The sequence below is a fragment of the Geospiza fortis genome, unplaced genomic scaffold (assembly GCF_000277835.1).
Source record: "Geospiza fortis unplaced genomic scaffold, GeoFor_1.0 scaffold172, whole genome shotgun sequence".
Lineage (NCBI taxonomy): Eukaryota > Metazoa > Chordata > Aves > Passeriformes > Thraupidae > Geospiza > Geospiza fortis.
This window is the reverse complement of record NW_005054309.1, coordinates 2,587,227-2,614,087: the sequence shown is the minus strand read 5'-3', so window position 1 is coordinate 2,614,087 and position 26,861 is coordinate 2,587,227. Positions and strand designations below refer to the sequence as shown.

The 26,861-nt window shown below is 37.9% G+C and overlaps 1 protein-coding gene across 1 annotated transcript in view; it reads right to left on the bottom strand.

Annotated features, from left to right (window-relative positions):
* The window catches only part of LRCH3 (leucine rich repeats and calponin homology domain containing 3), a gene marked incomplete at its 5' end in the record, with an annotated part of 57,302 nt that overhangs the window by 12,161 nt on the left and 18,280 nt on the right, over positions 1-26,861 (bottom strand). Inside the window, 14 exons of the mRNA XM_031055424.1 lie at positions 2,987-3,040; positions 4,046-4,093; positions 5,310-5,450; positions 5,581-5,632; positions 6,050-6,142; positions 8,863-8,939; positions 10,296-10,444; positions 12,935-13,055; positions 13,923-14,016; positions 18,200-18,309; positions 19,271-19,407; positions 19,591-19,696; positions 20,243-20,369; positions 20,730-20,874. Of these exons, the coding sequence (XP_030911284.1) occupies positions 2,987-3,040; positions 4,046-4,093; positions 5,310-5,450; positions 5,581-5,632; positions 6,050-6,142; positions 8,863-8,939; positions 10,296-10,444; positions 12,935-13,055; positions 13,923-14,016; positions 18,200-18,309; positions 19,271-19,407; positions 19,591-19,696; positions 20,243-20,369; positions 20,730-20,874 (1,454 nt within the window). The remainder of the gene's footprint in view (positions 1-2,986; positions 3,041-4,045; positions 4,094-5,309; positions 5,451-5,580; positions 5,633-6,049; positions 6,143-8,862; positions 8,940-10,295; positions 10,445-12,934; positions 13,056-13,922; positions 14,017-18,199; positions 18,310-19,270; positions 19,408-19,590; positions 19,697-20,242; positions 20,370-20,729; positions 20,875-26,861) is intronic.

Here is a 26,861-nt window from a genome sequence, read left to right as displayed (position 1 = left end):
TGAGGGAAGAGAGAGAGGGAAGAAAGGAAGAAGTGATGCAAAGAACGACTGTGAGAAAAGGCAACCACAACACTAAAGGAGTCAGGAGGCTGCAGCTCAGACTTACACCACCCTCTGCACATGCTGCACACAGTCTTTAGGCCTAGCACTGAAGTCACAAAAATTTCCCTGTGCCAGAAACAACTGCAGACACAGGGAGTGCCAAAGGAGAGCCCAACCAGAACTCCGCATGAACCAAATAAGGATATTTTAAGAGAATTCAGTTATTAAACATTTGAATACACAAATGAACGCCAATGGTCTGAGAGAAAACTCCAGGGTACAAGTCTGCATAAGTCAAGTCCTGATTACTTTATCCACAACCATTATTATTTGTAACACTGGTGCTTAACTTAAACGTAGTCTTAACTTCAAATGTTTCAGAGATCCTATATGGTAACAGTAATATGACAGACTCAGGCCACATTTGAGACCACAAGAAGAAAAGAACACAAGGAAGGGAGCATAAGGCAGCAATGACACAAAGGTTGTGAGGGGAAGAGGTCACAGCAGCTGCCTGATGCTTCTCAAGTACCTTGTGGCTTCACAACAGAGAAACTGAGCTGTAGTTAGAGAGGATGTTTTGGGGTTTTCTCCCCCTTTGACAGCACCAATGTTGTAAGGGACAGTATAGGAGAAAACAAGAAACTATTTGGAGAAAATCAGATTTAGAAGCAATGAAGGCTGAAACCAAGTCATTAGCCAAGCCTGAAAGCTTAACACCAGCTCTAAAAGTAATCTCCCTTGTAACAAATGGAACTATCCTTGTGAGAGCAGCTAGAGGTTCTGACGAACATAAAACTTATTTTTTCAGAGAGGCCAGTGATTACACTTCTTCAACAACATTTTAGTCTGGTTATCTATCACAGGTCAACCCAAAGAAATCCACCTCAGAGTGCAATGAAGTTCTACAGCCAGACTCCACTTCAAATCACAGGTATGCAGGAGGAACTACAGCTAAAGGGAACCATTAACATCCACAGAAGGCATGGGCAATCATTCTGGGACTTCAAACCAACTGTCTTGACATTGTTTATAAACAGAAGGAAGTGGTCACAGTAACCTGTGCAACATGAATACATTTTAATTTTTATTAGTGATTAAAGACAACAACAAGATGACCACAAGAAATACCAAAGATTTTAAAAAAAGGATTCACAACTGCAATTTTTTGTTAAAGCAGTAACAATGCCAGAAGAGCAAAGTAGTAAAATAAAAGCCCTGCTTTTAATTGCTTTTTACTTGCTTTCTAACAACATATTAGATTTAGTACTTTTAAAACCTTTTCCGTATGGCCTCAGAAATTAGACCTAGCTAAAATTCAAACACATAAGGATAGGGGAAATGTCAAATGAAACACAAGAGAATATAAAAAGGTAAAAGTATCTAATAAATTTTTTAAAGCAAACTAATGACCATTTCCTTGATGGTGAACAAGTTTTTACTTTTAAGCAAAAGATGGCACAAATTCATGAGCTAGTGTGGATCTAATGTTTCAGTTACAGTAATTGCCAGAAACAGCTGCCCTGGCATATGTGATAATCAGGCACAGTGTGGATTTCCACCACTGAAGACAGCTACAGATCACAAACCCCTGCATTTCATATACTATTATAATTTAGTGCTGCTGAAAAATGTGAGGAACCAAAAGAAAAATGAACAGAGAAATTATTGCTTTCAATCCTTTCCTGCCAGCCTGGTCACTCTTTTTGTGAAGTAAAAGGATGTAACTTGGTTAAAGACAAGAAAGGAAACAAACGGCAATGAAAGCCAGTTTCAGTGTAGTTTCTGAAAATTCTGTATCTTAATTTACAACAAAAGCCATGTGATCACAAAATCAAATAAAAATGGGGTTCCTAGAGGCATCTTCAAATATGTTCCAAAGGCAAATTCACTGACAACAGAGAACCATCTCAATCCAAACTACTGCTGTTCTGCTTTTTATGACCTAACTATGAAAGCACATTTTAATATGCACTCATTGATAGTGATTTCTCTAAACAGTCACATGATTATTAAATTTCTCTCTAACATTTTAAGCTTTCTTTCTTAGCCACAAAGTGCTAGTCTTACAAAAGCAGAAAACCCAGAAAGTCTGAATAAAGACACAGTAAATACCTTGACCAACACATTTAGGAGAGAGACACTCTAACCAAGAGCACTGCCTAAAGAAAATTTAGGCAGATAATGGAAGCACATAAATCAAGAAAATAAATTCTAGGCATGCAGTCATGCAATAGCAGGCAAATCAGGTGTATTTTTAATTTTCTAGACATGGATTATGGCATTAATTAGATTTTTTAGTTACGCTACATTGCTAAGATGCCACAAAGGAAGAAATAGCATAAAACATGAAATATGTGCACAGTTGTTTTTATTTTTGATAAGTGTTCAAAATAAATTATTTTTAAGACATTTGCATTAATAAACAATAAAACTGTATGAGGAGTATTTCATGATTTGTAGCATTCATAAGCAGAACACTTGTGTCAAGTATTTCTAACCCCCATGTGCAGGACACAGACAAGTTAAAGCACAAGGCTGTACTAAGCATTAAAACTGCTTCCTTGCCACTGAAGAGCACATCAATTAGGAAGCAAGCTGAATCAAAGAAATCAAATCAGAACAACTAGAGATGAATTTTTCATTTTAGAAACTGTTCTTTACTATCAGTAATTGTCTTCTGCTCTCAAACAAAATATAAGCTTTAATTATTTTGTGGAAAAAACATCATTGTATTATTAGCAAATGTCTGATAGCAAAGGTGTCAACATACTCATAACATCATAGTTCACAGCTAAGCTACTTTTCAAAGGAGATGGTCATGTTTTATGCTATACAGATTAGCTCTAAAAGAGTTGGTCTAATCTGAGACAATCATTACATGTTGTCATTTCTATGCTCTAGAATCTGCCACAGAAAAAGGCCATTACGTGCAGGATCTTACCACTAGCAAGGCACTATCATCAGTATGCTGAGACCTTCTGGATGGAAAGGGACACTGGGAGGTGGGAGAGATGGAGCAATGTCAGAAACACACACAATGCCAGAAACACATGGTATGTGAACAGACAGACATTTTGGAACATGTACTGCTTGCTTATAGCACTGTGAGGCTCTTTAAAACAATCCCTGAAGTGTCTGTAATTCTGTAGGAATACACAGCCTCATGACCCAGGAACTACAGTGCAGTCACATTACTTAAGGAATCAATTATTCTGCTTTCTGTGTTGTGTCAAGCAAATACAGAACACTAGGCATTCACAGTGCTGACTCTGGTAGAACAAAGGACCTTTTAAAAGAATAAATTAAGAACAGAAAAACATTAAGAAGAAAAAGGAGCAAAAAACTATTTCAATTACCCCATGTTTTGCTAATTTTCTAACAAAAAGAGTTAGCTGCAAAACACTGCTAAAGAACTAATATATTTGTTATAATATTAAAAGTTTTGATCTAATTAACACTACCAAGTGAATTTATAATCAAAATCACTACCTGATTTTGATTATAAATACTACATTATTGTAAAACTATAGTAGAAAAAAACTTAAAAAATATTTATTCTTTTTTCTGACAACCCTCAAAATTCTAAAGCTTAATATTTCTGGGACAACTGGTGATCTAATAGCAGGAAACTGGGAGAAAACTGATTTGTGAAGGATGACTATAACACTGTAACTTGACTGAATAGTCCTGTTAGAATATAAACTGTACTGCTCACAAGGAGCACGTCAGAATAGAATATGAAATTTATTTTCTGAAGAGAACAGAGGAAAACATACAAAAAACAATAAAACAACACACTTGGACAGGCAATCTAGATGAACAAAAGAAAATACTAGGCTGAGTCCATTAAAAAAACCCCAACTCAAGGCTTAATAATATGTGAAAAAACTATGCTGTAACCCAGTTTTAAGGTATTTTCCACAATGAGGATAATAACTCTGATGGAGAGCTAGGAATTTAAGTGGTGACATCCCTACTAATGCTCTTACTGGACTCTTACCTCACTATCCATTGGACTGTGTTTCTGAGGACTTAAGGAGGCTTTTTGCTACACAGAAAAAGAAAAAACAAAACTTAATATAATGTCACAGAGAAACAAAAGCTCACAAGCAAGCAGCATAACTTATAAGTGATTGAAAACAGAGGTCTCAGTTTTTTTAAATAGAACATGCACTGGGTTCACTGAGCTGAAACTTCCCCGATATTAGTAAAAATCAGCCTTTATTTCACATTCAAACAAACAAAAATTTAAAATTATGCATATGAAAGACGCACAATAAACCCAAAATATAACTCATGGGAGGAATTTAACTGCTGAGAATAAAGTGGTCATGAACAACAAAGGAAACAGAAGAATACCCAAAAATCAAACCCAAACCAAAAACCCCAGGAGACTCATCAATGAACAACATGCATTCTATAAGCTTAATCTTTAACTAAAAGACTGAGCTGAATCTTTAATAAGCAGCTTTACTACAAAATAGTGCCAGAGGCCTAAGAATAGTTGTTGCTAATGAAAAGCCTAGTTTTAGGCAGCTAAGACCTTTTTCTAGACTAACTTTATACATTAAATATAAGCAGTAAACCATGCTTTGCCTCTCTGCAGACCACTCTAAACGCAAAATAAATATTAACTGTAATATTTCTTAAATTTGTGATGGTAAGAGTCAGGTAAGTGACCAGAGCAGCAAACAGTAAACCAAATTTAAATCAGCTATCATATAAAAAAACTGGCATGCTAAGCAGAAGGCATGAGTGCAGAGATACAGTGAAGACAGTGTTCAGAGTGAGTGCCTGATGTATAGGTCTGCACCCATGCTTTACCCAGAACAAACTTATTATCACAAAATAGCAAAACAGATCAGGCAGCATTAAATTTTTGTGTGTATGATTATTTCCTCCCTGCCAAATTTGTCTTCAAAATTAAACTGCCTCTATGCCTTCTCAGATAAAGGTCTCTTCTTTCTTAAACCAATGCCATCACATCTATGCAAATGAAATTTGAAAGTATGAGGTGAAATATGCAAAAATCAGAATTCTTCGCAACAATCACATTTTGGATAAATCTTCCATCTTTCTACTCAGTTCTAGCTTTGCCTGTATTAAGCTACAGCACCAACACTTAATGGACTTAAATGGTATTTGTCCAAATTCTTTATAAAGTGCCAGGAGTGTAACATACAAGCAGTAATTATCATGGCAATTAGTTATAATTAAAGGATTTAGAAAAGATAAAATATGAAGTAGGTACTGAAAGGAGGCACCTTAACAAAGTCACGGACAGCTTCTCTCTGGATCTGCTTAGTTCTCTTCCTCTCCTCCTCGTACTGAAGGGCTGCCAGTTGGGCCTCCTGGCGCGTGCGCTCGATGTGCTGGCGCTGCAGCTCCGAGTCTGCGCTGGGGACCTGCAACCAAACAGGGCACCAGGCTGTGAGGCTGCAGATGGGTTATGGAGAAACAGCCCACATCTTATGGGGAACATCACTTTGGTTTCACATCAAACTCATTCAAAACCATTTGAATTCTATGTGTTACCTGGGTGTGGTGACTTGATAGCGAGAGAAAATAAGGTGAATCAGGCAGGGGTCTGACAAATGCAAAAACAGAGAGTAAGCAGACTTTTAATCTCAAAACCAAAAATTCTGCATACATGAATTGTCAGCGACACACAAGTAGCTGATGAAATCAGAAGAGTAACTGTCTACTAGCAGCTGTGATGATGACTTAACACTGTGAATGACAGATTTTGTGAGTAATTTCTATTTCTTCTCCTGAACCGTAGTAACATTTTTTACAGCACAAGATGTACCAGTGGTGTTGTACACTTGGCCTACTACATTGAGATACTCAGTACTTTATACCCATTCTCTAAGAGTAACCAAACCAGGAATTTTTCACATGATCCTCGTTTAGAGGAAAAACTGTATGGTTGTAGTATGGTTATTTGAGGGCGGGGAAAATAATGAAATGAATCAGCAGAAACACTCAATTTCTTTTTCCCTACCTCTCTGTCCTGTCCACATAACTCCTTAGTACTTGATGCTCTCTGTCCTGCATCAAATTTAGAGTTTCAGGTCTTCGTAATTCATCTGTATCCCTGCAGGTAAGACATCAGGTGGAAGGGGATTTGGCCACTGACGCATATAGACTACTGTCAGATTAATTCTACTCTAGATTACAGCTGTTTTTGTGAGAGAAATGCCCAAATAATTAGCTTCAGATAATCACAAAAGTGAAATCTGGACTAAAGAAATCACAATGTGATACCAAGTCAGATCACAACTGCAGTTCGTAATTAAACATAACATGCTGAATTAACAATGACTTAAAAATACACAAAGATGGATTCTCTCTTTTAAGACAATATTTGGGTTATTGCAGGCCTTATTCTGCTCTGGAAAGAGCAAAATTATTTTAAACATCAGGACCCCTGGGTATTTTCAGCACACATCTGCTCACCTCACCAATCAGGTGACTGCCAGTGACACAAGCCCTCAAAGTCACAAGGTAAACAAGAACCCATCTGGCTCTTATCCATCATATCAACAATAAGAGAGAAATTTTCAGTCAGTTCTTTGCCAGAAGGCAGCTGTTAGTTAGCACTGAAACAATTCCCAAGGTCCACAGCCTACAGCATGTACCCTGACATGTTGCTGCCTAGAAACAAAGTTGATGGAAATCGAGGACCATACTCTTGACAGCCTAAACTCTGTGACCTTCACTCCTGGGGCAGCCATGGAACACAGACACACTTCACCATGCACTTCCAAAAAAAAAAAAGTCAGTCCAGCTGGCTGTGTGCACACTTAGGGCCTTTTCCTCATGGAGATGAGATGTGGAAGACCCAGATGTTACAGGTCCCTTCTGTTACTTAAATTAGCACTGTAGCACATGACAAACCCATTACTTAGAGTTGTTTTGAACAGACAGGACTGGGTTCAGCTCAGTGCCAAGGAGTGTGTTCAGAGCAGAGTACACACAGCTTTGGTGCATCAGGAATGCACCACAGTCTGTCCAGAGGCATAAACTGTATTTATTTAATTGAATCAACTAATATAAGTACTCTTGAGATGAAGTCTGTGTTACATCCAACTTTCAGAGTTTTAATGGCTCCAGCATGCTAAAGAAAAAAAAAAAAAAAAAGAGGCTGGCTGCCAAGGCATTTGCACAGAATTACTGTGGAAGCACTTTACAGCTTGTGGTTGCCACAAAATAAAATATTTGACTAATACAAGCTTAAAATACAAAAAAATTACTCATTGTCATATGGCTGTTTTTACACAATTTTGAAGGCAATAACAACATGATCTGGTTTTAGTGCCTTAACAATTTTACTCTGCTGCAGCATAGTAAGCTACAATTCATTCGGATTGCTGATTAACTACTTCTGCATGGAGATCTGCTGCTATCCTCAAGTTAAATTTTAAAATCACTGGATAGCTTACTGAGCTACAACTTCCTTTATCATTAACATCTGTCTATGTAAACAGCAGCTCTCCCCAGCTAACCAGCCTTCTCCAATTTCCTTCAGATTTATCACGGCAACCAGGGTTTGCAAAGTTTAATTATTTCCATGTTGACCACAAATGTTCAAATTAAAAAAAGTAAAAAAAAGGCAAAAAATCAAATTTTCAAACCAAGAGCACTCACTTTTTTGGGGGAGAACATGGCAGAATTGCTATATCATTTTATGCCTGACCTGTGGACAGGATAAGGACTGCTGACACATGCTGAAATAGCTACCCTCCCTTGTATCAGTACAGCTACTGTATCTGCACATTTTCTGCACATTTCAAAATGCCTATTAAAACATTGCCAAAACTCTGGAAAAATTTATACACTAATCTTGGTTTCATCTGCTCTTTCAATACCATTTTAGAATCCATTAAAAATTGGTTTCTACTGACGGTATAAGTAATCACCTACTTAGGACTAGCACTTGTCTTTTCCACCACGCCCCCACCCCCCAAACATTCCAAGTACAACTGGGCTGGTTTTCTGTGGAGTCCCTGCAAATTCACTTTCAGTCCACAGAATACTGAAATGCTTCAACAGTATAAAAAAGGTTCTATCAATTTTCATTTGCAAGAATTTGCTTGTTTTTTATCTTTTATTTGCTTATTTTTTTAACTAGACATCCAAAATTCTTTTCAGAAACCTAACCACCCCTCATTGATACTCCGTCCAATTCGGACCTTTATTTTACAGATAAGCATTCTCTCCAATAATCATTAAAGTAATCATTAAAGAGCATGGGCATACTTCATCAAAATAAACAACTTGTTCAGAATTGATTCCCATTCTATCCCTTCTGCTGATGTAGGCTCATGATTATGGCACAGAAAGGTACTTTTAAAAATATTCTTCCATGATACCAAAACCAGCAGGAGTCAACCAACAATGCGTCCTCACGGCACATCAGACACTCCACAGTATCGCTATCCTTCCTGCAAGTACCTTTATCCCTTTTGTCCTCTATGTACTACAGCCTAAATCAACTATTCAACCAAAGCACAAATTAAATCACAAAAAGCAGGTATCAAATCAGTTAAAAAATATGGACTTTAATTATGCAGATTTCTTTAACCAACTGATTTTAAGTCAAGTACTGGCATAGAACAGTTATGCCTTTTGCTCACTGCTGTTATTAGAATTCCAATTCCTAATTTGGAGCAATAACTTATCAAAGAAGTGTCATACACACTTCTGGCAAAGCAACAGGAAACAATGCCATTTTCTAAACATGTTCAGTAAATACATGCTCTGCATTCATCACAAAATTCTGGATAAAATTATTGTTGCCACAGTAATTCGTACCTGTTTTGATGTAAATGTCGTCTTGAATCCTCTGTTCTCTGAAATTCTCTGATGGATACAGGCCTTACTGGTGAGCTCTAAGCAAAAAACCACAAAAGACTAAGCTAGCAATTTATTCAGAAAACTGTACATTAATGCCAAACAATCTCTCTGTACAGCTCCATCTGTAACTACTGGTATTTAAAACACCTGACAGCAAAGCACAAAACACAAGTCAGGGATGTTTATTTCAAACCAAGCAAGCTCACTCTTATTTTTTTTCTCCAATTTAAATAAATAATACTTTCAAGATTAAATATGCATGCTGGTAACTTTAGGAGTTTAAAACCTCCAGTATTAAGAATCATGGAGAGAAGTTCATGTAGGTATAAAATTTGTACTGAAATGTAAATACACTCTTTGGAGTTTAGCTCTACAAGTGCAGAGTAGTGAAGATTGGATTCTCAAAAATACAGAATAAAGGAGCTGATTGTCTTTCATGACATTCTAAAGACAGGTCCCAGAAGGACTAAGAAAGCAAAACATGGGATTCATAAGAATGCTTTAGGTTTAATTTGAGCAATGAAATAATTTATCCTATTGGGAACAGAGACATATTGCCTTTGGTGTTATTTAAAAACTTCCACTGACAACCGTTAATATAAGAAAATAGAAACTTTTCAAGATTAGCTTGCCAATTTTCACTCATGCCTGCATGCATGCTGCTACAGTGCAGTCAGCCTTCCTAAGCAGTAGAGTATTTTGGATAGTCTGTTTAGAGAAACTACTCCTTCAGCTAAAAGCAGTTTAATTTGTATGACAAGATAGACCCTGAAGAATAGCTGTTGTGATGCTGACCAATGCCTTTTTCCTATCTACAGCAAGGAGTCCTTGGGTTGTATTGCCTACAGTTGACTTAGAAAAGTTTTGCTCTTGTGCCTGTGCTTCACTGTGATCTGATACTGAATTTACGAGCCTTGCAAAATGAATACATCTCTCATATCTGTGTGACTGATTTTAAACACAGTAATATAAAGTTCACAAGATAGGGACCAAGCTCCTACATAAAAGCGGAAGATCCCCCCCCCTTTTTTTTTTCTTTCTTCACATAGCAAATATCTTTCTGCTTCAAAACATTAAGAACTTTGAAAGGACACATCTGAATCACAGCACCACAGTTACTGTTTAAGCAGAGCAGCCACTAAGATTTTTTCAGACAAGTTATTCATGCAGTCTGTACAGTGAGCCACTCAGCTGTGAAACTGTACATAGGCATTAATTAAGACCGACAGAACAAAGAAGGAAACACGATGTGGCTAAAAATCTGTTTCTATAGGTTCAGTTTCTGAGGACTCTCTCCAGAAGGGTAACATCCAAATGACTTAACAGGGAACAGCTTTCCCAAGGGCTGTGCTGGGGTGTGTGAGCTGAGTGAACACAAGGGAAAGCCTCACCTCATTGGAGATGCGCCGCTGGTCGATGTAGGCCATGAACTGGGAGCTGAGGCTGTCTGAGTCCTGGCACTTGGGCTGCCTCACCTCCTCCTCCTCCTCCTCCGTGGCACAGCTATCAATGTAGTCGATCTGATCGAGATCGTGTTCCACTTGACAAACATACACAGAGAAAATACCCACAATTAGATAACCCATGAGACAGGACAAAACCCAGCAATGCAGCACGGTCAGGAGCTAAGGCCCTGCTTTTTCTGCCATCTGGGAAAGCTCAGCCTGAAAGCTCCTGGATTTTGTCAGGCCCACTAACATTAGATCAACAAATTTTGAAATACTTGTAAAATTCATGCCTTTTAAAAAGCAACAAGCAACATGTATCAAGGAGGTAGTTTTATACTGCTGGCTTCAAATACTTTTGCAGTGACTGAAAAAGTAAATACTGTGATTTCCTTTTCAAAACCAAAAACTATATATCAAAGTATTTCAGCTAATATCAAGACTGCACAATGACCTGTGTATATTTTGGAATAATTTCTTTTGGTTCTCTGTCAGAAAAATCAGAATGCATATGACAGATCCTTCTACTAGTGTTAGTACTACAACAAAATAGAGAGCAGCATGTCTAAGTTATCTGGATGAAAATACAATAAATATAAGAAGTGTATGTGGAAATAATGAACAGCACTACAGAAAACAACAAAATTCCTCTAAAACAATATAAGGCACTTACAATTTTATTTTAAAAGAAGAATGAAAAAGAAACTAGGAATCACTGAAATGAGAGCAAGAAACAGCAAGGTTTGGCTGGTATTGATTTTTCTTTGTGTGGGAGATACTATGTAGGGCAATTTTTTCACTTGTCACTGCTTTTCCACATTCTGCCCAGGGATTCTGAGAGTCATGACATTAAGCAAACGCCCCTGGTGAAAAATATTGCACTGGGGATGCAGGGGAAAGTATAAATTCCCTTTCAGAGCACTAGAACTTTCTTTTTTCTTGAAATTCTCCCCAAACTTGCTCCAGACTCTTGCAGACATTCTTCTTTACTCCTCCGCCCCTTTCCTGCTTGTGTAAAACAGACTTCTCTTTGCCTCACCACACAATCTAGCAACTGTTACTGCCAAAGCCACCCCCTCTGCTACTACAACCATCCAAAACTACATTCCTATATACTGTGGCTTCATTAAATTTCCATCTCAGTTTCAAATCTTAAAAAACCCAAAAACCCAAACTTCCCTTTTTTCCAGGCTTGCTTATTAAATAATGATGATGATAATAACAACAATAATAGAGAAAAAGGTGAAACATATTAGTAGCTGTGTTAGGAACATAAAACTGCAAAACATGTGGATCTCTGACAGCCACATGCTACGGTTTGTGCCCCTCTCAGACACACCTACTCATGAACTGATCATGCTCCAGCTTAAAAGTCTGCTAGGCATTTTGAAATCCCTGGTGTGCAAAAGCCAAAGAACAAAATAAAGTTAGTCTTGGAGGCAGAGCTGGCAGCACTACCTGTTATTAAGGCTGCCCAACGCTCCCCATGACACCATGTCTTCAATTCTTCTAACTGCCAGAATTTAACTGTTTGAAATGAATATTGTCCCCATTAATGTGTGAAAGACCTTGAGTTAACTAAAAAGTTTCAGATCTTTCTAGAAGGTGACAAAGAAAACAAAAACTTGTGGCACAGAAGACTAAGACCAAGAAAAGAAGATGGCAAAAGGTAAAGATAGGAAGAGGAGGGAAGAGAGAAGAAAACGTGGGAGCTGGGCATAGGACATTAGATGTAGCTGGGAAGAGCAACACTTAGAAAAAATGAACTGTAGCCATCAGGGAAAATGAAAACCAGGGAGCAGCTGACAAAGAAGGAGATCAAAGTATATGCACAAGAGATCTAATAATAAGTACTGCAGAACAATGGAGAAGAAGGAATGATTGAAAAAACAAACCTGAAACACTGTTAAAATTAAGGCATATAAACAAAAGGAGACACTGGGAGCAGCGGATTTCTGGAAGTTAAAATGAAAGAGGATTGGAGATCAAGAAACATGGAAAGCATGATCATCTCTTGAACAATCATGAAGGTGATCCTGTGAGACTGCAGGACACCAAATGAGAAAGCACAACAAAGCACTGCCATTCACAACCACCAGCCCTCCTGGATGATATTAAAGTTTGGATTAAAATCCAAAACTGGAATGAGACACTAGTACCAGTCGGAAATACGAAATTTCCTGACAAAATTGCTCATCCTGTTCTGACAGCAGTTGGCACAGAGCACTGACAATTTACTACTGCAGTAAATTTTCCCCAGAAGCTCAAACAGCAAAATTCAATATCCATGCACTGAAATTCAATATTCCAAAATACCATGTGAAGCAGTTGAGACTTTAACATAGGACATAGGCAAAAGCTGACAAAGTTTTCAAGAAAATACCAATTCTGCTGCTATTTGATTTTGCCTTTAACATCCTTAAAACAACAGTATTTTTACAGTTTTAACAACACTGTTTTTGTGTAATTCCACCGACACCTTTCTGGGTTTTTTTCCTCTTTAAACAAGCTACTATCTGTAGGAAACATTCTGGAACTTTAATAATGATAACAATAAATACTGTTAGCCAAAAGTCACTACTTACCTCCACCATTAATTACAACTGCACCCCCTCTGTTTTCTTGGTACTGACTTTCTCTTCTCAGTCTCTGCTCTTTGGTGAACTCTGCTACACGTAATGGGAGATCTGAGAACTCATCTGTTGGCTTTGGAAAACAAACAGTGAAGTCTAGAAATATTTCTCCTCAGAAACAAATTTTGTAATCTACTACTTCTTGATTTGTCCTTGATTTGTATTTCAATTTTTATAACTGTTTTACAACTACAAAACACTAATTTAAAGCAAAAGACAGTTATAATATATTGTTTTAAAAAACCATAGAGTTCAGCTTTCTTTAGAAACCAGCTACCTATAGTTTTGACTGCAGTACCTGCACGCAACTGAAAATATCCCAGGATGGAAAATCCTAGCACCTTCTCTAAAATCAAGTTAGGAGTGCAAGTATGGAGTAAAGCTTGCTGCGGCACTTTAGGTCTTGGCTATTTTCTAGATGTAACAAGAGGAAAAGGGAACTTCTTCCTGGCAGTAATAATTGACAATCTTTTTGCTAAGAGATCCTATTTTCCTCCTTGTAAATAGCAAGCAGGTTTTAATGTTTTAAACAAAGGAAGAAGACAAATTTCCACCTGATTTCCAAAGCTGAATATTCATGTTCAGATTTATTTTATTGAAACATCTTTTCATGAAAAATTACAGTTGACTCAGCATTGTAATTTGATACTGTTACATAAAAAGTTTTTAAAATGAGGAACCCGATTTTTCTCATTTTTATGCTCCAGTAAATTAACCTCTCATGCACTGCTTTATACATTTCTGTTAATACTTCCAACTTGGGATCTATCCCATATAAATTAACCTTGCTTTTTCTCCAATAAAACAAGTAATATTGGCTCAAGCCAACCTGCACACCAGCACATGCATGTTACCCATGGACTGTGCTTCCAGATACATACATTTAGTTCTCTTTACTGTACAATACTGCACTCAACAAAAGTAAAGCTGCAACACTTACTTCATTGCCTGACCATCTTTTGTCTCCGCTGTCCACACTATTGAAGCCAGAATCGAGTGCTCCGTATGGACGACTGGAATAGAGCTCCTCATGGCTGTCAAACACACAGTTTATATTACTGTATAAACCACCACCAAAAGCTTCTCAGCCATTACACAACAGCAGCAGAATAAGCCACCAAGCACACTTGCAGCGTGTTCACAAGCTCAGCATGTCTGAAAACCTCACTCTGCACTTGCTACAATAGAGCAGGAAGTACATGTTGACAGCTCACCATCCTTGTCACTCAGCTGTCACCTGCCACTGCCTGGCCCTCTGAGCTCAGCGGATTCAAAGGAGAGATCCACTCTTCAAACATTTCCCAAAGAGAAATTATGACAAAGCAAACTGCAAACTGATCTCATATTTCTCTGTTTAGCAAGACAAACTTTCATTTTCTACTACTCATATGTTTTGGTTGAAAACCACTGTCAAACAAACTTTTACATAAATAAGCATAAATATGTACAAAATCACTAAAAGTACAGCATATACTACTTTTACTCAAAAGTATGCAGCATGTATCACATAAATGTCTTCTGTGTCATAATTACATAAGAAACTGCAGTAAGTAACAGTACTTCAGATACATCATAATGTAATAACTGTAGAAGTACAGTTCTCATTTACAGAGCTTTGTCAATGACATGTCTAGACAAAGGCATTAGACATGTGCCCACTGTTACAATACACATAACCAAACAGGCATACAGTTCTTTAAATTTCTGGGCTTAGAAACTACGTAATTCAGCAGTATAGCCATCACAGATGTCAACTCTGGCAACTGCTGCAGATAGCTACAGTGAAAGAGACAATGGGACTTGTCTGATCCACTGCAGATGGCATTTCACAATGGTTCAACTGTCCTATTGGCACTCGATGCCCCAGGGAGAACTGCAGCAGTAATTACTACATAATGCACAAGGAAGAATGAATTTCAGGAAGCTAATTGCTTCACCCCATCATAAGTAAATTGCGGGTCATTTTCTCACTGGCACTGCTCTCAAGTTGCTGCTCTCTCTGAAATTCCACTTTCAGGAAATACTTATTTTCAAATTATTATTATCATTATTATTATTATACCGACAGACTACTCTCAAGGCCTATTTTAGTTTTCAGATAGACATGAAATAGCAAAGAAGGGATCCTTCCAGGAGGGATGGAGGCTACAGATGAGACACATTAAGCTATGCATCTGTTTCTACGCAGATGTAGACTATAAGACAAGCTCTTGCATCTGCATGGAGTTTTGATTAACTCAAATCCACTTTTACAGCCCTGTATTTGAACAGAAAGATCATCTGCATAATAAACCACCAGAAAGAAAAAATCCAAAGAAAAAAACCAACTCCCTTTTTCTGGGTAGGAAGAAAAAGGAATGAGTATGAAGCCACCCAATGTAGTTAAAGAGCTACTAATCTGAATAACTGACAACAGAACCATAACTATACTAACAGTTCATAGAACTTACACATATTTTTAAAACATGGGTCAAAGAAAAATCAATCTGCAGTAGAATTCAATTTTAAATGAATCAACATTTTCAGCATCACCTGAGCACCCTGTTGTAAACTGAACAATTATTGCAAATTAAGGAGCTCAAAAATGAGGAAGTGTTTTGATACAAATTTTCTTTTAGCCTCCCTTTTCAATTGGAGAATTTGCAAAGATTTACATCTAAGACTAAAGTTAGCTGGAAGCTCAAAAATACATAAACTGTGCCCAGGACTTCTCCTTTTTAACAACAAAACTCCTATCTGTCTTCCCAGCTCTCACAACTAAACCCACCTATCCAATGCTACACACTTTACACATTTGCAATCATACAGCAGCCATCCTAAAATCAGCTGAGACTTAAGATTTTTATACCTCCCTGACCAACAAGCCACAAGGAACAACCATTAGGCATTTGGAGAGATCAGACCATTTTGGGGCAACTACAGCTTACAGGAAGCTGTGTAAGGCTTGAAATCAAAGGATGAGAAGCCAAATGCCTGCTAAGACCAACAATGAAAGACAGTACTTGCTGCCATTTCCATGTCACACTAAAACCTGTATCTTTACCTCCCGTAAGCAAGAACAGTTGCCCAGGTCCCAGAATATTCATTACACTGGCTCACCCATGAGTACTTGATATCTTAAACCTTCTAGCTCCAGACTGTGCCAGTCTGCCAACAACTGCTACACAGCTTCGACAGTTCTGCCTCCTCTCAACCTCATTCCCTCCAGCACCTGAGCTGCTCTGAGTTTCACTGCTGCAAATGAGACCAGCTTGCTGCAGCTGAACAAAACTTGCTACAAGATAAATTTCACATAGCTTATGTTTAGAAAAAGGACTGTCCTTTAGAAAAGGACCACTGTTAACATTCTGGTTAAACAGATTGATATAATTTGACAAGGCTAAATCAATCAATTAGCTGTGCTAGAACCTCCAACCCACGTCCTGCCATGATGTTTCAGAGCATCTTGTTTCATTAGCAGTACCAACAGCCTTGCTATTAAAAATGTTTGAACCAATTTGAACGGACAGCATGACGTAAACTTCCTTAAACTTTAAAAATTTCTACCACTCAGACTCTCAACCTGCACGGTATTACACCAAGCTGATCAGATAAACCAGCAACCAAGTCTAGGTGGACTGACTGATACCGTATTTCTATTGGTCACCTTTGAAGATAACAAACACAAAGCTCTTGTGCCTTGCCTGGAAATATTAACTGTTTCACAGCTGAAGGATTTCATTCCTTTCACCTGAAGTTGCATAAAAATATAATAATCGGGGATTTTCTCTTTCACAAGATCATTCCACAATTTTCTCCTAATATGTGCTCTGCTCCACAGACAGTTCTTCCATAGCTACATGAAGGTGGAAAGAATCACCTGCAACACTAAATGCCCTAAACAGCACAGTACAACAAATAATTCCACCACCAACTCTTATCTCTTCTTGGGTACAGAAATACAGTTAAGGCAAAGCCAGTTGAAGCTCATTTCATATTGCTGAGTCTGATAAAAATTCTAGAGAAAACATCCTCCACTTGTTTTTACAAGTTGAGGATGTTCTGCCCTTGTTTTTACATTTACAATTTCAAGCTATGATTAAAATATATTAATTATTCTCATTTCACAAAAGCAATTTATGAAAATTTCCAGAGCAATATACAGCTACAGACAACAATGAATCAGTAAGCCTACAGCCCACCTGGTTTTGAATTATTCTTAAAAATTACCAAACTATGTTAGAGCTAAACAGATCATGACATTTTCTCATTTAGAGCCTTTTCCTTCCAGAAAAAGGACAGTATCCTCAGTATGATGCAGAAACCAGCTGGACCAGCTTGTACTGGAAATCAATTAACCCTTGACATGTTCATATGCTGACCTCATCTAGAACAGTAACTTAGGACATTCAGTGCTGATGAGGAATCACTCTGTCAGCCCCTCATGCAAATTCTTCTTCATCAATCTGACTCATGATGATTTATTGTGAAGCCCCCTGATTTGTGTTTTATTGCTGCTAAGGCAGCAGTATATCCTTCAGCAACTTACTCCTCCACACATTATTACTACCTTCAAAGATGACTGAAGTGATTTTTATAGATATTCAGTTTCATACTTCACTGACTGCCTTTCTTCTGTATCACATAACAGAAATAAATCTTAACTCCTGCTTTTTGCTAGACATCTTAATTTAGCAGCTGATATGGCTGACTGTTCCAATATTTGTGTTACAATGCCAAGCAGCAGAGCCAAGTGACAGCTTGCCAGAAATAACAGTTTACTAACGGGGTGGAGATCAGCATTTACACCTGCAGTTTGAGCACAGTCATTATAAAATTCTGTACAAAAGGTTAAAAATCACAGCTGAGATATGATTCAGTAAGTCTGTGGAAAATATTAAGATCTTGTAAACTGAACATAGATGTTAACAACATGGGAGCATACCCCCTGTATTATTTATTAGTATTCTCTTCTTACTGCATATCATCTCTGACACTGCCTTTCCCATGACACTGCCCAGGTTATCTCCTGAACTAATTCTCAGTTCTTACACAGTGGTACCGTACTAGAATGCACCATGAAATACCATAAACAAAATTTTTCAAAGCCTCCTCAATGCACTTGCCAAAGAAAGAACAATCCTTGATCCTGTTTTTTTTTTTAATAAACTCAAGGTGGACTGACAGAATTTTCGTGAATGCCATTAAAACTGGGAATGTGGTTTGTGCAAAACTTACCATGATCCAAATCCCATGGGTCTCCTATCATAATCAGGCAAGTCTGGAGCTATCTTGCATGCTTCTATGTTCAGGTATTTAAATATATGAATTTTTCCTTTTATACATATCTTCAAAAAAAAATTAAAAATCAAGTAAGTATAATTTGACAATATATTTTCAAAATACACTACAGACATTCAAGATGTAGTTGAGAATAATAACAAATGAGCACATTTACATCAATCAATGTATCTTTTATTCTAATATCACTGCATTTTAGAGGAACAACTACAGTGGAGCATCATGGGATGCCTGTGGTAGACAAATGGAAGCCGTCCTCCAAGTACATCTGGTCTGCAGGCAATTCTGTCAGCTGGATGCTGAAATTTCATCATGCAAACAAGACATGAGCATTCACAAGTACCAGAATTTATACCCTTGGCATCAGAACAGATGCATCCCACCCATGCCCATATTTGAATGGCAGTGGCAGACTGCCAAAGCCAGCTCAAATTTATAGTCAATGAAGGCAGTAACAGCTGTCTCTGCTTTCACAAGGAAAGCAAAACCCTACTGAAACTACAAGTTTCAGCAAGTGCCCCTCTTGACTCTGATGCAGCAGCTCACAGTAGAACCTGTAATACTCAGGGGTGCCGATACCCACACTTAAAATTAAATTAGTCATTAATAATATTGCAGTTTCTAGCTCAAAGGCCAATTTGAGTGCTCTGCTGCAAAGTGGATCAGCAAACTGCAGCACTGAGGCCTCAGTCAAAATTGTGACATTTGAGTGACAGAAAATCAGACTTGCCTAACAGAGTTTCCTCTCTTCTCTGCTGAAAGCAGAAATATTCAAGCCAACATTAGTGAAATTTTTTGTAATATTCCACAGCAGAGACTATTAATACAGTAAAGAGAAGAAAATGGATTTTTCAAGCTGTGCTACATATTTAATATTTGTAGACAATAGAATGCATTTAAAGTTCTCTTGTTCTTAAATAACAAATATGTAATATAATCTTTCACTTTATAACTTAGTTCTGCCCTTGTTAGCTGAACTAGTAATCTGATTTTGTAGCTGCAGTTTACCTGTGCAGGGGGGGACTGGAGAGGGTTGTTTTCTAACATGATGGACTGAAGATGTCTGAGGTTCCTATAACAAACCGGTATCGTTGTTATTTTATTGCAGGAGAAATCTAATCGAATCAAAGGCAACTCAGCAAGCTCTGGAGACAGAAAACAAACATACAATTCAGAAGATTAAAAGAGGGTAAGAAAAAGCAAGGGTACAAAAACATGTGTTTCACAAAACAGTTAAGCTGCTTCTAGCTCTCAGGGGAAGAAAAAGGGACTGAAAACAGAGAAGTGTTTGAAATTTCTGCTGTTATAGTGGAGAACCATTTTCTCACCTTCAGGTAAACGCACCAAATTATTTCTTCTGACATTTAGGTCTCGCAAGGACTCCAAACTGCCAATCTGTGGAGGTATTGTCTGTATTTCATTACAGCTCACATCCTAAAAAGAAGAGCAAAGAATGAGTTATCACTGTCTAAGTCTCTGGTGACTAAAATACGCAGGTGTATTTAGGGACTGAAAAAAAAGGACAGCCATCTATATAACACCTCAGATCAATATATTCATTCAATCTCACTGCTGACATGAAGCATTGTTCTCATTTTAAACAAAAAGTTAAAATGAACAAAGGGAAATAAAAGCTTTAAAAGACTGAGCATTCAGATGTGGAAATTTATTTCAAGTTACTCCATAGTATATCAGATAGCACAATTTGCTACATAAAAGCTTTCTGTCAGAAATAAACATAGCAAGAACTCTAATTCCACCAGACCTTTCCTAGAATAGGGAAGACATTTAAATTGACATGGATCAGTTGCTTTTCAGTGCATCTTTCCCTCACCTAAAATTCTTCTGAAATCTCAGAGTATTTAAAACTCTTTTCTAACACCTCTATATAAAACCAAACACAGAGACACTGTGGCAGACACAGATCATCCTTAGGCCAAGAGCAGAACAGTAATAGCTGGAAATCAAGTGTATACTCACAAGCTCTGTCAGCTGTCTGAGTCGTCCAATTTCTTCAGGTATTGAAACCAGCTTATTATTACTTGCTATCAAAACTTTTAGTGGTAGACTACAGAGGTATACTGGCAATGTTGAAAGCTGGTTTCGACTTTTGGACAGAAAGAAAACAAAATAATAAGTCTAATGAGCAATATTTATGCAATGAAAGACACATACAAAAAGCACACTCCACTTAGATGATCAAATCAGTTTTTATGTAATTACTACAAAAGTGGTCCCATGAGACGGTTCTTCATTACTTGCTTTATCTAGTTATGTGTGAACAAACTCTGAATATCAAGTATCAAGGCTGATCAGAAGCTTTTGAACTCAATGTGAAGCAACGTGAGGTTTTTGTGTGCTTTCAGGTGCTCTGATAAGTGGCCATGCTCTGTCACAAAGGAGTGTGTTTGGGCTGAGTGCAAAAGCTTTCCTCATGCTAAAGCAAAATTGGTAAGACAACTGTTACCTGATATTTAGAAATGTTAGAGACTGTAAGTTCAAAACAGCCTCTGGGATATATCTAATGCAGTTCTGGTACAGATTCAGAGTCTCCAGGGAGACAAAGTGGCAGGCTTCTGCTGGAAGCTCCGACAGTCTGTTCCGTGACAAGTCTGCAGGGAGGGAAACAAGAAAGATTCAGTAAAGCTGCCTTAGAACTTCAAAAGTTCCTTGCTTGGCAAGGTTGTTTTGGTTAAACTTCTCTAACCAAAACACCTACCAAATGTTTATACTTGAAGAATCTGTATGTTTCCTGGGACAGTTCCAATTACCAGTCTATGGGCACAAATACCCATGAGCATTATTGTCCTTCACAAGCTGCACTCTGATAAATAATGCAGTTGCAAAGGGTTCTTTTTTTCTTTAAAGGTCAAGGAAAGCTGCTGCTTATAAGTTCCAAAGGGCAGTTCCCACAGACACACACCTACAGTCCCCACTTCCTGACACACCCAGCTCTGAGTTCTGATAGAAGCATTATCCAACCTCCAGGTATGACAAAAGCTCACTACAGCAGAGGCTGTGATGGATATAAAGATCAGCAGGGTGCACACAGGGAAGAAAGCATGAAAGTCATGAAAACTTCTAATCCATCAATACAAAAAGTTAATGAGGAACATTATGAAACCCCTTGTCCGTTCACCAATAAAAATTTTTAAAAATAAATAAATTAAAAATCACTCCCCCGCCAATGCACAAACACCAAGTGCTTCTTTCCAGCTGGTATCAGGCTCAAACATGACCTCAGCTTCAACTTGTCCAAACTTGATTTTGAAAAATCAACACTTGAAATGAATGTTTCTGACAGCTCTAATAGTGGGAGTTAAAATTACAAAGTGACAGAAGGCATCAATAAGTTTGCACTGCATATCTAGAATAGTTTTATTATTTTATGACAGAAAGCAGTTTGAGATCTTTGCCCTACTTTTCTACTTTTTGTGAAAAAGAAAACATTTTTCCCTTTTTCTTCCAAGAGTGATGAAAAACTTGCACTTACAGATTGCTAAAGACAGGCTCTATAAACATCCTGATCTTACCATTTTTGCTAATCCAGATAAAACATCAGATAAATGCATCAATGCAAAGAAATATCAGTCTGTTGGATCCTGCTTCCTGCAACTGCCAAAGCAGAACTTTCCTATCTCTACAGCTTGTCCCAGGTGCTTTGCATTGCCAGAGTATGTGAGAGAAACTGATCAGAAATGCAGTGGTTTTCTGATCAGCTCTCCCAAAAACCCTATACCAGAACCAGGGAAAATGTTGGTTCAGGCAGAAGAATCCCTACTTTGGTGGCAGAGACTATTCTTGGCATTTTAAAGCACTCACTGAACTCCAGCTTAAGTGGAAGCAGCAAATTAATTGGACTGATCACAGCCTGCTTAAGAATCTGTAGCTAACAAAGGAGTCAGTAAAGTAATTGTATATATCCTGCAGAACACAGCATACACTTCCAAGAATTTATGCAATGGATGCTTATTTTGCACTAGCTATCTCCCAGAGTGCTCTAGTATGTCCTAAAGTCCCTCCTGCTCTACTTCCGTAGTTTAATTCTAATTAAAGATTTAGTGAAAATGACAGCACACTCCAGCCCTCCCCTCCAAGTTGCAGAGCTGCAGCAGATTTAATACAGAGTTTTAGTGCTGTGCTACACTGTGGTGTCCAAAACTGTGACATTCCTAGAGGGATCTCTGTGTGCCAACACTGTTCTAAAACACAACAGGAGAAGAGCGTTTTTCAATCATACTGTCCCAACATAAGTCATGTATCCTGAAACATTTCTACCAAGTGCAGCTAACCACACTGGAATTATCTACCATCCACACAATTTGCTACGAGGTTTCACAATACAATTGTATGTTACCATGCAACAAAGAGAGAAAAATGCAAATTATTTCAGAGAAGACAAGAAGTAAGCACCAGTAATTTAGAAAAAATACTTATTTCCCACATTGACTGGATGTTTAACCATCTATTTGAAGAATTATTACAACACCGGTTTATGTATAAGGTGTAAAAGTTTCTGAATTCCACCACTTCTCTCACAACATAGGAGCATCCTTCAGCTCACAGCTTTATCCTTCCTTCACACAGCTGTGCTGCCAAAGGCAGCTTGAATTCTACCCATTTTAACAGAGAAACAGGCATCCCAAGTAGTGAGCCCTATTTTCTGGCAGAAAAGTGACAAAAAGTTTCTTTCTACTCTGTTTTGGAAAGGGTTTAACCACAAATATGAACATTCTTATTTGCTTTTTGTTTCACTTTACCTTACCAAAGAACATCTAAAAACTATTTTTTACACATTGTGCAGACCATAAAGCATGAATTTGTCAAGAACTTCACATGCTCTGAACTATGATTTAGTATTGCTACAGAAATAACTCCCTACAAAAATAACACTAGGTATGAAGAAATGAAAACACAGTTTTTTAAGCCACAAATGAGCTCAGAGTGTGATAGGAAAGAGACACCAAAGCTGGTTAGCACCAATGAATAGGTTTTTCCAGACTTCCCTCAATCTACAGTGATTTTTAAAACTAGGCATTCCTATTTAGCAGTAGATATTCAGTGGGAAACGGATTAAATCAGCTGAATTTTGATGCTGCAGTATAGTCTCTCAAATCATTCAAAATGGGTATAACCAGTTACAAGTTTGGTTAATAAGTTTAGAGCATTTTTACTCATTATGGCCATGAGAATGCTGTCTTATACACAGCATCTGTGATTTCATGTGCCCAAAGAGGGAGCCAAAAGGGAGAGTTGGCCAGGACCATAAAAACAGACAAGCAGTAGGAGAATAACAACTAAGCTAAAACGAGAGTTGAGACTTAGACAGAAGCAATGTATGACAAAATAGTGTGAATTCTGAACCTGCAAATTCAAGAACCTCTTCTGGTTATTTGCAATCCTTGCTTTGTCCCCCCCAAACCTTCAATAGGTATTTAAATTTCCTAAAGTTCAGAACACAGCATCCCTAAGATACAGTGACATTTTTTATTTTGTTCAATTTCTCTGGAATCCTTCCCCATGCCAGAAAAGACCCTAAATGTGACCAGAAATAGGGCGGAGTGCAGCAGTTACTGCATGGAACAATTCAGCAATTCCATCCTCTCCCCCATCACCTTCCTCAAAACACCTGAATGAGAGGCACAGCTACAACAAAACCAGAAAATAACAAAATCACTCCAGTGATTGGTTATACAGTGATGTATTTGCTGCCCAGCAGCACAGCACTAGCTGGTGTTTTTCTCAAAAGAGAAAGTATAAGTGATATATACTGTGTAAACTAAAATTTCTGCAAAGATTTCTATTTCTCAGAGAAAATAACAGATGCTGTAATGAGGTACTATTTAAATTTTCATATTTTTTAGCAAGCAAGAAGTAATCAATGAGATGCAGGTTATTTTCTTTAACAAGTAGGTGCACACCCTTGCTGCTTCTCACACCTTAAACTGCAAAAAACAAATTACTAATTCCCCCATATAAACACAAATACTGAATTTCACTATGAATAATCATATGAATGAAATACAGCTGTTATAATTTGAACTAGTATTAACTCATTTGTGTCCACATTTCATGGGTTAAAATCACTGTTACCAGAAATCTTCTTTAAAAAAAAAGGCTCTCCTAGTTTACTAAAAATGGATGTGTTTCCTTGAAGGCAAGATCATGTGGAATTTTGGCAAAGAGGAAGCATTCTTTGGAACTAAGCTCTTCGTGAAAGATAAAAAAGCCAACAGTACGGATACAAAATGAAATCTCGGAGCAGAGTCAGATCACTGACCTTTTCCATCTTAATCAGAGTTCTGTGGAGAAAGCCAGCAAGTCCAATGTTAACTGTGACTAGAGATACACTGTGCTTCAAATTGCATCATTTGGCATTAAATGCAAACTCCTCCTGCTCAAAGAAGAATGTTCCTCTAACATCAAACATTAGCAGGTCTGTGTTCACATTTTAACTTCAGCTGTAACACAAATTTTGTCTCAAAAGGACAATCAGTGATGCACAAAGATGCACTGTCCAACATATGGGGTACCCAGGACCTACACTACAAAGAGAGGGAGCTGCAGCTCAACTGTTGCTGGCACTCAGACCAGCTAGGTGGTGGTGAATTCCAATTCATCACCAGATGCTGATGGGATCAGTCCATAATCCTGTTGTGATGGGAATACAGCTTCTGCTCTCATTCCAATTAACTATGACAAAGGCAGACACTCTACACCTGGGCTTTGATATAAAATTTTGTTAATAAAAATCTGCCTTTTGTCATCAGAGACCTGCACATGTTCCCCCCACACTCTGAATTTTTATTTTTTTTTTAATTTAAACCAGCAAGGCCCAGATTTTGGCTGTCTACTCAAAACCAAATGTCTGCTACCACTACAACACCTGCTGGCAACACTGATGTATGAGAGACTGTGACACTGTCAGCTGTGGGCTCCCACCCATGATGTAAAACGGCTCCAGAACAGCCCCTTTGCAGCTGTGTGATGTCAGCCATGAACTTGCTGCAGTGATGCAACAACCCTGGTATCTGTGATTTGATCTGAATCCCAATGGTGAAAAGATTGCCCTAAACTAGAATGATTTCATTTCTATGGCAAGCAAATGTTCTTTTTTCCCAAAAACTATTGAGACATGTATTGTAGCTTGAAAGCACATTCATGGTTTCCTTTAATAATAGACAAATCTAAGACATATGAGCTTGCAGCTGACAGAGGAAATCATGTTTTCTTATGAATAATTAAAGAAGCCAATCAATGATGAGAAGGCTGACAGCCAATACAGCGACAGAAGGCAAAAAGCAGCACTAACTGCTTTAGGAGGAGAAGATGCAGCTGTTTAAGAAGAAATACCAAAATCTGGAACTGCATAAACAGCCTTTTTTTCCCCCCACATACACAACTTAAAGACCAGAAGCAAACTCCACAGTTTCACACTGATAACAACAAAACCACCATTGCACTGGAGAATATCCTTGAATTGGGTGATGTAGCCTTGATGATATGGAAAGCAGCTCACTGGAACAGCTCATTTACAGTTACTGCTCCCTGGAAAGTGACTGCTTAGGTACAGCCCCCTCTCAGATAATGTCACTAAAACCATCTTTTGAGGAATTTGATGCCATCTGATTGCTCAATGCTGACATTTTGAATCAACTCTATTAGAACAACAACATTTCCAAATGGATTTGGGGCACATTGTTATACAAACTGCAGCTCCACCTTTACCTTGTCACTCATTCTCTTAACCAAGTAAATGCATACATCTTTATCCTGGTTTTATGAATTTTTTTTTTCACTTCTCAAACACTTCAGAACTTGATAACCTAAGAGCAACAATCCTTGTGATTCTGCTGACTTTTTAGGAAGCACTCCCATAAAGCTATTAAGAGAAAATTAATATAATGAAAGCATAGCCCCAAGCAGATGAGCCACTGGTATTATGGTACTGACTTTTGTTGCACAAGGAAACCAGAAATCATCATAAGAGAATACCTCTGTGATATACTTCTGATGCTGCTGGTCCCTGCACTCAGTTACTGGGAGTGTTTTTCTTTCTAAACACTGAAAATGTTGGCATCCTTCAAGCTTCATTTCACACCTGGAGGATTTCCTGACACAGGAGGGGTGACTTTACCTCTTCCTGCCTGTTGTGATACAAGACTACCACTTTTGCCATACCCTAATTTAAAACAAACCTCAAAAATGTCATCTTCTGACTCATCTTCTACCTGCCAGCCCTGTCAAACCTGAACTTTTCCCAATTATTTCCCCAGGCATCAAGATACTCTTTGTGTAAACCAATTAAGGTAAGGTAGCATTTACTGAACCAAAATGCATTTGTTCTTTCTGTGTTTTCCCCAGGTAAACTGTCAAGGACAGCCCCACTGCCCAAGCCAGATACCCACAGAACAGATGTAACAAAGACTGTTTTCACCTGCATTATTTCTGTAGCCCTGTAATGAAATATGGACTTTCCAGTTTCAATTTCCAGCATTTCATGAAGGAAGATTAAGTTCAGACATGATCCATCCTTGATATACTTATCACATTTCAATTCTCAGCAGATCCATGCTTGATATGCACGATCACATTCCTG